General features: G+C 32.7%; 1 protein-coding gene across 1 annotated transcript; it reads left to right on the top strand.

Annotated features, from left to right (window-relative positions):
- The first annotated feature begins 5,544 nt into the window (after positions 1 to 5,544).
- On the top strand, positions 5,545 to 14,009 carry LOC129939921 (ornithine aminotransferase, mitochondrial). The gene is made up of 5 exons (XM_056048104.1): positions 5,545 to 5,993; positions 12,825 to 12,993; positions 13,057 to 13,197; positions 13,261 to 13,765; positions 13,827 to 14,009. The coding sequence occupies exons 1-5, from the start codon at positions 5,692 to 5,694 to the stop codon at positions 13,994 to 13,996; spliced, it is 1,287 nt and encodes a 428-aa protein (XP_055904079.1). The 5' UTR covers positions 5,545 to 5,691; the 3' UTR covers positions 13,997 to 14,009.
- The last annotated feature ends 1,357 nt before the right edge of the window (positions 14,010 to 15,366 follow it).

The raw sequence follows: 15,366 nt of genomic DNA, 5'->3' as shown, positions 1-15,366 counted from the left end.
GAAGAATCGATGATCTTCAATTCTTGAAAAAATCAATTATTATTGACTAATTGGTAATTTGTCCATCGGCTGTTCAATTTTTTGATTTCGTGCAGAATTTGTACAAGTTTTTAACAGCCACTACAGAGCGGCATCGAATTCTGATTGAGAAATTATCGGAGAAGAAAAGCGGCCAGTTTTTAGTCTTGAAAAATCTCATCGACACTCGTTGGTCTTTTCGAGCTGAAGCTACGAAAGCCTTAGTCAACGGCTATTCGGAAATCGAAGAAGCTCTAACCAGCATGTCTTCCAATAAAGAGCAAAAAGACATCGTGAGGAATGAAGCAATTCACCTTCTACAGAAGGTGAGTGGTCTCGAAAACGCTTTGTTTGCAACATTTTACAAAGATATATTGGAGCGATTCAACGCTACAAACAAGATGTTGCAAGACCATAAAATAGTTATTGAATGTGTGCATGTCTTCCAATAAAGAGCAAAAAGACATCGTGAGGAATGAAGCAATTCACCTTCTACAGAAGGTGAGTGGTCTCGAAAACGCTTTGTTTGCAACATTTTACAAAGATATATTGGAGCGATTCAACGCTACAAACAAGATGTTGCAAGACCATAAAATAGTTATTGAATCGAAAATGCGTGCACTACAATCATTGAAATTATTCGTGGAATCTAAACGAAATGATTTTGATAAATACAAGGAAGCAGCGAAAAAAATATCCTCTACTGATGAATATGTACAATCACGCACCCTCACCAGAACGAGAAATGTAAGGTCGAATCCGCTTGATTATGAGTTTCTCTTACTGAAATATTGCATGCCTATGAAGCTGTACGTTCGAGATTTGGATTCCTTAATCACATCGGGAAGATGGATGCTAAAAATTTGCACGCTGCAACAGAGGCATTGTTGAAAGTGTATCTGGATGATTTAGAGCCTAGTCTTGGTAACGAGTTAGTTCAATTTGTGTCTTGGATTGACTCACACAAAAAGGAAAAAGACTATGGAACAGATCAATCGCTGGAACTATTTTGCTACCAAAATCTCGAAAATTAAAATTTCAGAGCTGCATTTCCAAACCTCGAAATTGCATTGAGAATGTATTTGGTTTTGATGGTAACAAATTGCACTAGAGAACTTTCATTTTCAAAAATGAAAATTATAAATCAGCATAAATCAAATAGAAATCATCTACGATTTTTCGGCGAAAAAAGCTCGAAAGGTTCCGTTCGTTAACCCTAAAACTTAATTTTAGATAATTTTTTTGTCCGTTTGTATTTGTATGTGTTTTTTTTTAATACTAAAGGAAATTACTTGTTTTCACAATAAATTATTTATTGAAAAACCTGAGTGAAAAAAAATGGTTTACTTTATTTTGATAACAATTTGGCGATGGGGCCTCCGCTCTTTACTGGCCCGAGGGTTCTGGACTTATAAATCCTGCCCTGATTTCAGACTAACTAACAATTTGAACCATTACACAATTGAGTAACGCTTGTTATGCCGGCTTATTATAAGAATTGGCGTTCAAATCAAATTAGTGATTTTCTGTCCATTTAACGTCCAAACGTGCAAAAATTTGAGCTAACCGGGTCTGTAGGAGATGTGAAAACACCACATCCTCTGTTCCCGATAGTGTTGCTGAATAGGACCGTCCACCTCAACTTTTCGCGGTGCCCAACAATTGCACCTCTTACGCTCGATGTTGATGAACATTATGCATAAAGATTTGCATTTAAAAGCTAAGGTCAAGGTGGAATTGACTCAAGAGCTAAAGCATCTTAACTATTCCAAGCATCGTCAATGGTATCAGTGGATGATCAATTTTCGAAGAAAATCATCTTCAGTAAAAGTCATATTTTCATCTCAGTAAATATGTCAGTAAGTAGAATTTTCGTATTTGGCGAATGATATATCCATGAGTGACTGTCGGAAAATCAATGCACCAACAAAGAGTGATTGTTTAGGTGGGGTTTATGGCCTACAATCTTCTACTGGCGACATCATCGAGCCGTATTTTTTCCAAAATGACGGCGGTCAGACCGGTACTGTGAATGCTATTCGCTATCGTGAGATGATAACATACTTTATATGGCCCGAATTGGAAGATGTGGATGTGGAGGATATGCGGTTTCAACAGGACCGCACGGTGCCACTTATTTTGCGCCGCAAATTTAATGGCCGTGTTATCTTAAAAAGGTGCAAGGCCAATTGGCCACCAACATCATATGATTTGGCACCGTTGGACTCCTTTCAATTATACCTCTGCATTTAGAAATTGAAAATTTTATATATAAAAAACCGCTCTAACTATTTTCGAAAAAAAATTAAATCAAGGTTTTTTGATTTATTAAATGGTATTTAAATTTTTCAAGACAAACTTATTTTATTGACAAACACTTCGAATTTCATGGCGAATATTTCCTATAGGGCATTAATTGTCCGGGGATTGATATTGTAAACATCTGATTGTAGGTATCCCCATATTAAAAATAAATCGCACTAGTTGTAAGGTCTTGCGACCGAATTGAAAATAAAATGTCTCCGTAAAGTTACTAATCAGCTTATTCGGAAAAACTAGCCGCAGAGCCCATAGTGTGCATAGTGGCGCTGTCTCGTTTATAAATTGTGCTCTGTTTGTTGTAACAGGAACTTATCAATCATACAGCAATACTCCGGAGCAGGCTGTCTTTCCTGTTTACAAAAAATAAGGGAATATTACACCAGTCGCTGAAATGGAATACCAAATTGTAGTTTTTAAAAAATGTAAACGTTTTTAAGGGCATTAAGGTCTTGGAGCACCAGTATCTCATATTTTGTTTTTTAACATATTATCAATTGATAAAAAAATAAAATAAAATTAGAGGCACTTTTGTTTGTTTTATTTCTGCAGATGCTGCAATTTATTAATGTTGATTTCGAATAATTTAATTTCGAATTTGAGACACATGTTTTGGCATTGTACTGACGCTAATGGTCCAAGAATAGGTCTATGAACATTTGAACCCTTTTGCTTGAATCTCTGTACCTACGACCAAATAAGTTGAGTGCTCGATTATTAAAATGTGTACTAAATATTCGATTTCTTTGGATCCAAAGGCCTTCCGGACTTTTTCAGGAAAATATTGAATACAATTGTCAAAAAAAATAGTCAAAAATGATTTCCATACTTAATCTTTTTAATCAGATATACTTTCTCGTACATTTACATAAAAATCCCGTTTTTTTAATCCTGACTCTGAATGATTTCCCTCTTTTATTCTAAAGCAAAGTAAGCTCTCGTTAGCTTTTTAACAAACTCCTATCTATAGCATTATGTTTTTCAAGCCATAGAAATTCTCATATTATATCAGTCATATTTAAAAATCAGGCTCAAATTTGGTAGTTAAATATCATGCAATTTATAACATATGTATGCATCATGCTAAATTATTTAAGCTTATAGTTAGAGATTATTTATTTTATAATATAAAAGAACAGCATTGATTTATGTCAGGTAAATCCACCTATATACAGATTTTGTGAAAAATCATCGAAATCTTCCAAATAATTTAAATATTTTATCCGTTCGGTGTAAAAGAAATCTTCTTTCACTTTTATTTCAACGATACACAATTACCAAATTTTCAACCAAATTCTTGATCCCAAATCTGTCGGTTTTATTTATCTTTAACTTCGAAACCGAAAAATTAATGACCCTTTGTTTGTAACGCAATTCTTTATAAAAAAAGAGGCTGGGATGCGACCCACACTGATAACTTCCCATCCCGTCTGTCGATTTGTCTTGCTTAAAAGTTAGTAGGTTTTCGTGTTGTGTTGAAAAAGTTGTTAGTGGATTTATTCTTAAAAAAAATAAAATTATAAACAATATTTTTCATATCAAGAAACAGTTTAGTTTGAAAATCTAGTTTTGTTAAACACATTTTTAGTCGAAAACAAATGTTTATCAATTTTAGTAGCATTTCTTAAATTTTTATAAATTGGATGTATGAAATTAATTTGAGAGATATTAAGAACCGAATATTAATTTTTACCAAATGTGCGTACTATTTTTTGTAGATTTTATTTTTATTTTTATGAAAAACGGACGTTGGATTAAAAAAATAAAACTACTGAGTATCGAAAAAAATATTTTCTGTGAAATAAAAAAAAGTTTGAAGACAATATTTTAAATTTTTGAAAAGTTATTTGAGTCGAAAGTAAATTTTCACTAAGTTTTAGCATTGTTTTTTTTTTTGGGGGGTTTTATTAATTGTAACAAACTCAATTTAGATTTTTCTCAAAATTTTACTGAGTGTTGACAACAATATTTTTTAAAAGATAAAAGTAGTTTAAAGCCAATATCTCAAAGTTTTGAAAAGAAATTTGAGTCGAAAATCAATTTTTAAAAACTTTTGTTCATTTTTTTGTTTAGGTTTTTATTTTTTATTAAAAAAAAGCTGTCAACTTGATTTTTCTCGAAATTTTACCACATGTTAAAACCTTTTTTTTTCTTGCACAAAATTATTTTGGAGATGAGTCAATATCTCTTCTGGTTCTTCAGCTATGGACGACGAAAAAAACGTCGCGAACGTACAGACGTACAAACGTACGTATACAAGCACGCTCAGACATCTTTCTAAAAATCTTTTATTTGGAACTTATAGGGACCTTGAAACGTCGAGAAATGGTAAAATTTTAAATTTAACAAATTGGACCCATTACAATAACTTGCTATGATAAGTTAATAAAGCTCATCTATGACGTCAATATCATTGGCCTTTTGAGAGACTTGAGTCAAGAATCAATTTTTGTCTAGGTTTTAATTTTTGTAAGAAAAAGCTATCAAAACAATTTTTTGTTTTATTATACAAAATTTATTTAAAGAATAAGAAACTATCTTCAACGTAAAAAAGTACAAACTTATCCATTCTTTTAGAAGGAATGGATTTAAATTCTATTGACCCTTAAGGTCAAGAAAAGTCAAACATTTCAATTGAACTATTTGCAAGAATTATTTTCAATGGCAAGTACCCTCAATATCAAGTAAAGTATATTTTCTAGTTTCTAAAAGTATTTCCATGTGTTAATCATAATAAAGCTCAATTTCATCGTTATCCACTTCATTACTTCAAAAGCTTATGACAAAAAAACTTACAAAATTTGAATAAAATTACATACATATGTACACAATTCTAATGTGGATCTAATTTTTACTGACCCAACTTTTTCCAAAGTACTTAAATTATCGTCTGGATTTTATTTAGGCTCATGTTACGTGTAAAGAAAAGCTGTGTCAACATAATTCGAACTGAAAACAACAATATGCAGTATGTCTGAACCTTTTTTCAAAACTATTTCTCCCACCCCCATAGAATTATGTACATTTCTGAGTAATACGCATATTTACATAAAATATCTACTGTTTTTAGGTATCCGTCCGCCGCCGATGCCGTATCTTCCCTTTGAATCAAATTAATCTAAAAATAAAAGTTTATCATGGAAAGAATAATAAATACTTCAACTGACACTTTTCAATATCAAGCAAAATTAGAAACTCTATCAGTCTTCAAAGTGCTCTGCTCTCGATCAGTTTGCAAGTGTTGATTAAATTATTAAACGAGCAATCAAAGAAAAGAACATTATAATTATTTTATTTTGTGCATTCTGATATTGATATTGAAATTAATTTAAAGTTCATAAAAATACAAAAACAATGTTTACAAGCCAAGTTTTGATAAGAAGTGTCATTGTTCCTCGTGCAGCTGTGACTGCAAATGCAAAACGTTGTATAAGTTCTAAAGAAGTATTTGCACGTGAGGATAAGTATGGAGCACACAATTATCATCCACTTCCAGTGGCGCTTAATCGTGGCGAAGGGGTGTACGTTTGGGACGTTGAGGGAGTGAGATATTTTGATTTTTTGAGTGCATATTCAGCTGTTAATCAAGGCCATGGACATCCAAAGATTGTTGGTGCTCTAGTTGAACAATCAAAACGTTTAGCACTGACCTCAAGGTAAAAGTTTTTCTTATTTCAAATAAAATATTTAATCTTTGTAACCATTGTTACTTGTCATAAATATCTTCGATTTTTGTGATATTTGCATTTAAAGTTTGAAATCAATTTACAATCAATATCAGATTTCGGGAGTTTTAATTTTTTATGATACAATAATAGCGGAATGAAGAACTTTATAAGTTTTGAGTGATTATAGATTTTTTCATTTGCATACAATTGGCGAATTAGTCTCATTTTTGGTATCTAAGCATGGATGGGATATGAAAGGGCGATAAGTTAGATATCAATTTAATCACTTTACATAGTAACAATTAAATATTGCATATAAAATAGAAATTTTTCCATTCTCACTTTTTTATTGATAGTGTGATAATATATTTTAAGATATATTTACGTGCTATCAATCGTAATTATTGCTACTTTTATAGTGCAATAATCTAAGTTGCAGGAAAAGTGTTTTAATTTTGTCAAGAAATCTTAAAACTAGTAACGAACAATGTAAGGTATAAAAGTGAATTTTGCATTTTTGTACTTATCCAAAAATGTGATATATCTTTGAAAGATAAGCACTAACAAATTTTTTCAGAATGAATCAAGAAAGTTTGCAAACTGAACAAAACTAATTTGCAATCGTGTTCCATTGAAATCATAGTGTTGCTCACATTCGATGGACTGACCCAAAATACGGAATTTGTATAACAATGACCAATAACAATCATGATTAGCGAATATTTCTCCAAACAGAATTAAAGCTTTTAAATTGGACTTAAAATGTCATTTAAATCACACAATTTGTGTTAGAAATGAGCAGAAACTATCACACCACTTCACAGCCACTTAAAGGAGTACTTAATTTTATAGCTAATGCCCAAGACCGTACGGAGAATTTTGATCTCGCCTGGCACTTGGAAAATTACTTTGAAAACTATTTATTTCATCAACATGATATTTAAAATCTACAATTGGACTTATAGATAAAGCAGTCCAATAAAAAAGAATATGTTCAACAAACAGCAATGAGCTGCAGCTGAGCATCGCTTTTATTCCTTTTGTGAGGTGTATGTCTTTTAACGAAAAATGTTTGTCAATTATATTTTGCCAGAACAAAAGTTTATTTCAAATATTCACATAAAAATGTTCCTTCCTAAAGAATACCCAATTAGAAAACACTAAAATTCTGTGTTTTGCATTGGAAAACAACTTAGAATCAATACAATACAGTTCTTGCAATTTATGAACGCCATTTTGGTCTTCAATTTTTGTTTCAATCAAAAAGAATTTAAAGAAGAGTTTTTGGCGTTTGTATTTATTTTCAAAATGTGGGTGTTTCTGTTTTGTGCACCTGCCCAAAACCCTGTCGGCTTCAAGTCGAATAAAAACTAAGAACTTCCAACAAATTATAAATTAAAAGCAAATAGTTTTGTAAAAACCTGTAACCTAGAGTAGAAAAAAAACGGAGACGGAAAGAGACGGAGATTCTGGTCCATGTCCGTCGAGTTCAATTTCATCGGAAACAAATCTACTGCCAAAGCATACAGAAATTGACTTTTTCCCAGAAGCTGTCATTGAATGCCCGATTTGCCTACAAACATGCATACATCGCCCAAGACCCCCGTGTGGTCTTATTTTCTGTTTTCTTTGCGTAAAAGGTGTTGCGTACAAAAATCGTCGTTGTGCAATGTGTAGATGTGAGATTCCACCAAAGTTCCTAGATCATCCTCAACTCGTTACCGGAATACAGGATATTTGTAAAACAAAAACTACCGACGATGGCTACGAGTGGTTCTATGAAGGCCGAAATGGTTGGTGGCAATATGCTGATCGAACAAGTCAGGAAATCGAAGAAGCTTATAAGAAAGGAGAAAAATCATGTACAATAGTTGTTGCCGGGTACGTTTATGTTGATGATTTTGAAGGAATGCTCCAACAACGCCAAAACGAACCATCCCGTCGACGACACGTGAAACGTGATCTCGCATCCATACCCAAAAAAGGTGTTGTTGGATTACGCATCGAAGGCAACACAGTTGCACACAGATACAAATTTTGCCTCCCAAGTGTACCATAGTCGTCAGATGGGCTTTAATTCCATAGACGATGCAAATCGAGATTCCAACCATTTCAAAAACTTAGGATGAAAACCAAAGCTTTTTAATTTCTGTATTCTGTAAATAGCGTGACTTACTCTATTTAATTCCTTTGAAATCTTCGAGATTAATAACTTTATCTTAATCAGGCCAATTTGTGGAATTGAACATTTTAACAGTTCTCGACGTTTCAGAGTCCCTTAAGTAAAATAAAAGACGTTCGTCCGTCCATAAGTTCGGGAAGTTTTTTTCCTCATCCATAGCTCAAGAACTAATAGAGATATTGATTGCGAATAAATTTTGTCATACAGATTATAATGCAGAGAGATGCAGAAAGGACTCTCAAAAAATTGAGTGGGAGTTATTTTACCATAGCAGTTTAAAAAAAAGATGAACATTTTGGTTAACCGAAAATATCTCATGAACCAATAATGCTAGCAATTTGAATTAAATTTGTTATTATATATTGTAAAGTGATACCAAGCAAGCATATTTTTGGAAACAAATCTAAGTAACGGTTTTTTTATAGATCATGAAAACTGAACAAAATATTTGTCACCTAAAATATTTAACGAACAAAAAATTAATTTATCTTCAAAATAATTGTTTTTTTTTTTATAAAAAATAAATCTAAAACAAAAACATTTCTAAAACTTGGTAAAAATTTGCAAAAAATGAACATATTGGCTTCAAACTAATTTTATCTCACAGCAAATATTCAGCACATTTTTTATAAAAATTCAACAGTCAGTTTTATTCATGAAAATTAAAATCTACAAAAAATAGTATACGCAAAACTGGTTAAGATGTTCGAATTTCGGTATCTCGTGAAAAATAGAAGATATTGACTTCAAATTAATTTCATTCACCCAATTTGTATTTGTTTCGTACGAAATACATTTTTTTAAGAAATACTACTAAAATTGGTAAAAATTGCGTTTCGACTTAATCGCATTTCAAACATAGATTTTGAAATCAAACTTTTTCATCATATACAAACAATTTTTTAGAAAAACTCAACTGACAACTTTGTTACCAAAACACAAAAACCTAAAAAATTGATAAACAGGACAAATCGAAAGACGGGATGGGAAGTTATCAGTCGCTTCCCAGCCTCTTTTTATTGATTATAAAGGCCTTAAACTTTGGTGCTAAAAATACTAAGTGCGACTTTTTGGTATTCCATAAATAGTATACAGTGAGAAATTGCCAGCAAAACGATCCGCAGTAGTCAAATTTTTGTATTAAAAAATTGGTACAACTTAAATAAGATCTTTCAGAATAATAATAATAAAAACATACAAATAGAAGAAAGTTTTGTGAAAATCAAAAGTTAAAATTAACTTAGCAAAAAAAAATAACTAAAACTAATAAATGGACAATTTTCAAGCAGAAATGGTTAGAAAACATCTGGAAATTAAAATTCTATACAAAAAAAGTTTATTAAACAATTCCTTCAAGGAGTGGGTTTGTTCGTAGACTACTAATTTAACATGTGATGTTGAAGGGAGCCACAATTCGATATATACTGAATCGAGTTGAAATGAGCCTGTTTCGGCTCTATTCCAGTCGGGTATCGGAGTCAAGTCAACGATTCTGAAGAAAAACCTGTGTGCAGGAATGGGTAAAACATGGAGTAGGTAGAATATTCTTATATGGTGCTGAAGTATTCAGTTTTTCATTATTTATCACGAATCAAACTATCTCACTTGCACTTCATAAGAAACATCGAAGCACCATTTGCATTTTAGAAAGCGTTGTCATACTTAATCATTTTAAATCTTCTTGTGTGGTGGAAACACCAAAAAATGGAAACATAGCATAACTTAATTATCATTTCTATTCTTGCAAAATAAGCCCAGTTAGTCCATTTTCAATAATAAAATTAAATAATATTAACAGGCATAGAATGATTTTTTCCCCAATGGAAAACACATGATTCCAAATGCACGACTACTCAACGAACATAGCCATCAAGGTAAAAATGCAATATTAATCGTACCAAAATTTGAGAACGAAATCACATAAGATCCATTCGAGACTCGTATAAATGTCAAAAACCCAACGCTAGTAAGATTCTACTCTAACTTTTATCGCTAGTACTATGGATGTTTTGTTTTTGTTATTCGTGTAAAATCCTACTATACTATGGCTAGATTTTCCAACAAAACACGGGTACTACTGTGAATTGAAGACTGGACCAAGAATAAAATATAAATCGGAAATCCAGGCCAGCCCCAATCGCTCAGCAGAAATGTATCAACTTTTCACCATTTAATGATGAAGGAAGGGGCCATATGAGCCATAAAGCTTTATACAGTTAAATTGAATAAGATAAGATTTTATCTAAGTTTATTAGTAATTTAACGATATTCACCAAAAAGCGGTTTAGTGTCGAAAACAACTAAAATATTTTTTTTTGCACACAATTTAGAATTTAGAAAATCTTAAGCAATGCTTTAAATTATTTGCGTATGATTTTTTTTAGGAGAAAGAGCGAGTAATTAGGTTCTTAAGAAGAAACTTTTAATAAGATAACCAATTTGATATTTAATATAATTTCCATTTTTTGTACGCACATAAATAGTGTAGTAATACTCGTGGAGTGCTGTTAAGTGCGTAGGACTGTCATGCCAGAGGTCTTGGGTATAAACCGTGCCTGTACCATCTAAAGTAATTTTCACGGGTATTGCCTCTTGCAAGGAATTGACAAATTCTCCAAGAGTAATTTTTGTCATGAAAAGTGATTAATTGTTAGGATTGGCATCCCTGAAAACATTACAAGCAACAAGTAATGTTTGAAAGTTGTAAGTCACTAGGCACTAGTTCTATAGAGACTGTTGCGCCACCTTATATATAATTTACATAAATAGTGTGAAGTTTTCTTAAAGGTTTTTTTTCAAAATTGGTTTTCTTTTAAATACAAAAACTTTTAAGATCTTAAAAAATTGCAGAAATATACTAATTGAAAAACAAATTGAAAGTTTCATATTTAATTAATTTGTTACAAAAGCTTTGAATATTTCAAGAACTGAATTGAAAATAGATTCTGCAACGCATAATTTGTGAGTGCCACACTAAAGTTTTTTCACAACTTATTTGTTTAGCCTAATTTTGTTTTATTTAATTTTTAGAGAAGTTATGTTCTCAGTTGCATTTTTTTCCTTAATTTCATGAACTATTTTCTTTCTACAATTTACAAATTTTGTTGCATCCTTCAAGATGAAGACATTTTTAAAAGGTTCACGCAAAACAGTTTCTTTTTAGAATAATAGATAACGATTGAAATATGTAATAGACTTCCGAAAATTGAGTCAGAAAAAAGTACGTCAAACTATTTCAGCGTGAAATTCGCCAATACCCTCTTAGCAGGTTTTAAGGCTTTCAAATCCTTCACTGGTTTTCTCGTGTTTTTTGTAACCAATGATCTTTTTTAAATCACAAATGGATGGTAGAGTCTATAATGTATTGGCCCAGTACTGTACCTTAATTTGCATATCACTGTGACATGGTACATAGCACAGTCTAATGCTTTGAGCTAAGAACCGTAAGTTTCTGCCAACTGTAATTAACAAGCTTCAATTTTATTGTTGTGGCAAATGAAAATGGTCATACCAGCCCGTGAGAGCGCCGATTTTGCAGTTTTTCACTGCTAATACATCGGCTTTTAAGTACCTGCTTTGATCGGGGAATCTGTAGGAGTTGGCGAGATAAAGTGTTTCCACAAAGAAACCTTCACCTACCCCAACATAGTGCCATGTAGTCTGTGCTCACATTATTACCTAAGTATTCTTGTCAAATCCCTGCGTGTCCGATTTGTCTAGTTTTCCAGCAACTGGTTTAGCTGAGCCGTAGGGCTCTGTTGGCAGCAGCTTCTTGTACATTCATATGTATCCAGGGGTAAAATATTGAGTATTGCTTCCAATCTTGCAGCATTAGAGGCCTGTTTCTCCAACTTTTTTGAAAAGTAATCATATGAAGTGGCCGGGAAGTGTCAAAACGATTCGAACATGTTTGCCTCATAATATCATTGGCGCCCTTATGATACAAATTTTCTTTCTCTATAAATAATCAAAACGATATTCAAATTATTTAAAAGTATTTTGGACTTTACTTTAAATTTGAAGTCAAGTTGAAAATCAATTTTTATAATAGAAGATATTTTTCCTGACTTACAAAGTTAGCATTTTCAGATTTTAGTTTTAATTTAAAGATGTAATGTTTGACATCCCACTAATCACAAACTATAGAAGTTTACACTTTCCTTAAGTCCCTTATATCGAAACAGTTGTCAAATTGTTGCTTATTGTAAATAAATTATCGAAGTACTAAGTTTATAGTGATATAATTTACAACCTAGCAGCAAAATTGGTACTATTGTTCATTAGGTATCCGACACACTTATTATGTCTTTTTAAATAGTGAAAGCCTAACAACATTATGAATTATTGGTAATATTAACAAAGTTAACAAGTTAACATTTCAGATACGAACATACGAAAATATGAAGAAATTTCCCGAGAGTTTGACGACCTTATGCACATTTACACTCGCTGTAATTATGATATTTAACTACTGATTTACTGAAAAGATAATATTTAGAAATCTTATCTATAAATTTAAAAACTTTCCTCAATTGCTTTTGAATACTATTTTTAGAAAGGTTTTAATTTGTATACAAGATAAAGTTGTGGCTATCAAGACTGATTATTTTAATAAAATTAACTTAATCATTTTTCAGAGCATTTTACTCCGATGTTCTTGGCGAATATGAAGAATTTATCACAAAATTCTTCAAGTATGAAAAAGTACTACCCATGAATACAGGTGTTGAAGGAGGCGAAACAGCTTGTAAATTGGCCAGAAAATGGGGTTATGTTAAGAAGGGAATACCCAAAAATCAAGCAAAGGTACAAAATTATATTAATAATATTCAAATATTTAATGTTTAATAAATCAATTTTTTGTAAAAGATTATTTTTGCCAAAAACAACTTCTGGGGTCGTACTATGTCCGCTATATCGGCTTCAACAGATCCAACAAGTTATGATGGATTTGGTCCATTTATGCCAGGATTTGAAATTATCGATTACAATAATGTGAATGCATTGGAGGTAAATCATTTACACACAAAAAATGTCAGTACAATTTTGGCTAATAAAGATTCTTCCATATAGAATGCCCTTAAAGACCCCAATGTATGTGCATTTATGGTCGAACCGATTCAAGGTGAAGCCGGTGTTGTTGTTCCTGATCCAGGCTATTTAACAAAAGTTCGTGAATTATGCACAAAGTACAACGTCCTATTTATTGCTGATGAAGTTCAAACAGGATTAGCGCGAACAGGAAGAATGCTGGCGGTAGATCATGAAAGCGTCAGGCCGGATATTTTAAATTTAGGAAAAGCTCTCTCTGGAGGCATTTATCCAGTTTCAGCTGTTCTCTGTGATGATGAAATAATGTTGTGTATAAAACCTGGTGAACACGGATCAACTTATGGTGGTAATCCATTAGGATGTAAGGTGGCTATCGCAGCGCTAGAAGTTTTGGTGGAAGAAAATTTGGCTGAAAATGCTGAGAATATGGGAAATATTTTGAGAAGTGAACTGAGCAAATTGCCAAAAGATGTTGTATCAGTGGTAAGAGGCAAAGGACTGCTGAATGCTATTGTTATTAATCCAAGTAAGACTTTTATTTTATTGATTTTGGAAATATTTATGGAATAAATCATTCTTTTTTCTAGAATTCGATGCCTGGGATGTTTGTGTTAAGTTAAAAGAAAATGGTCTTTTAGCAAAACCAACACACGGTGATATTATACGTTTTGCTCCTCCACTCGTCATCAATAAAGCACAAATTGAAGAAAGTATTGATATTATAAAAAAGACTGTCCTGTCAATGGATTCAAAATAAAATATAAACTTGTGTTTGTTCTTTTACGAAAACAAAGCTTTGCAGGTCAACGATAGCTTAAAGGAACTAAAGGTTATAGGAACCCAGTTCAATCCCATCTCTAAGGGCTTTAATCGGTTAGGGAGCATTGGCGATAGACATTATCTTGTGCGTGGCCCAAATAAACAAAGTCTAGGTTCGTGATTATCTCTTCAAGGAATAATACAGTCAAGAGACTTTTCTTCATTGATCATTTCGTTCTTTGAGGGGCACGTAACAACGTCTTGTTGAAAACAATTCGATGACTTAACTTAAAAAGCCTTAAGACCTAAGTGTTTATGCAAAGAACGTTGTAACGATTTTCGCCAGCACTGCGTTACAGGCTACAAGAGTCATATTCTCGGTTGCTCTCGAGCGAAGCACAAAGTTCCGATTGTTTCCATCACCTACTTGTTCCAAGAGCTCAAATTTGTACACCTATTTTACTATTAACGGCCGATGATTATTACAAATAAGTGTGCTTTAGTAATGAATGTTAACAACTTAAATGGGTTGTTGAATCAACGGCGTAGTTTTCAATTGTCAAATTTAAAAAAGTGGTAGCTTCAAAAGCGACAGCTGCCCAAATAGCGGGTAAATCATAAATCTGACCATGGTTGCCACAATTTTCAAATTTAAATGCAAAACTTTATCTTTCTTTCTTACTTAAGATGGCGCTGCAGTCCGGGACGGACCTAAACCTCAACCAAGTAGTAAGGTCCCTGAAGTCCACAGTTTCGATCGACAAGAAGTCATATGACTTTTTTTCCATCAAAAGCATTGTAGAGATCTTCCGACCTTGATAGAGCAGCGTATATTTTTCTTCGTCATTTTGCACAAACTTATAAGTTTAATAGGGATGGAAAAACTAGACAACCTGTAAGAACTGTAAAGCTCTTCCTAATAGATGCTGTCATATGCGGTTTTAAAATCGAGAATGTGGGTATCGATTCGAAGTTTCTGGACTGTTTTCTACCGTTGTGAATATCTGGTCAATGATAGACTTTCCTGGTCTGAAGCCACACTGATATGAACCTCTCAGGTTGTTGACGAACTGCTGCTAATATTCTACTCATTAGGCATACTTTATCAGGACGATATTTTGCAGATGAGTTGGTTCACACTGCTTACCAAGTCATCACCCGCTGCTTCGAATAATTGGGCAGCGGTGCTGTCAGATCCAGCAGCTTTGTTGGTCTTTAGTTTCAATATAACTATCTTTGCGTCGCCTAGGTTGAAAGGTCCTATCTTCCTTACAAAGGAATTCGGCGTCATCACAATTATATAATTTGTAGAAGTGGTCTTACCATATTCGCAAGCAGCACGTTGGCCCCTCGGAATGTTTGGACGTC

This window comes from Eupeodes corollae, chromosome 1, assembly GCF_945859685.1.
Source record: "Eupeodes corollae chromosome 1, idEupCoro1.1, whole genome shotgun sequence".
Lineage (NCBI taxonomy): Eukaryota > Metazoa > Arthropoda > Insecta > Diptera > Syrphidae > Eupeodes > Eupeodes corollae.
Note: the sequence above shows the minus strand (reverse complement) of the source record. Positions and strands in the feature narration are given on the sequence as shown.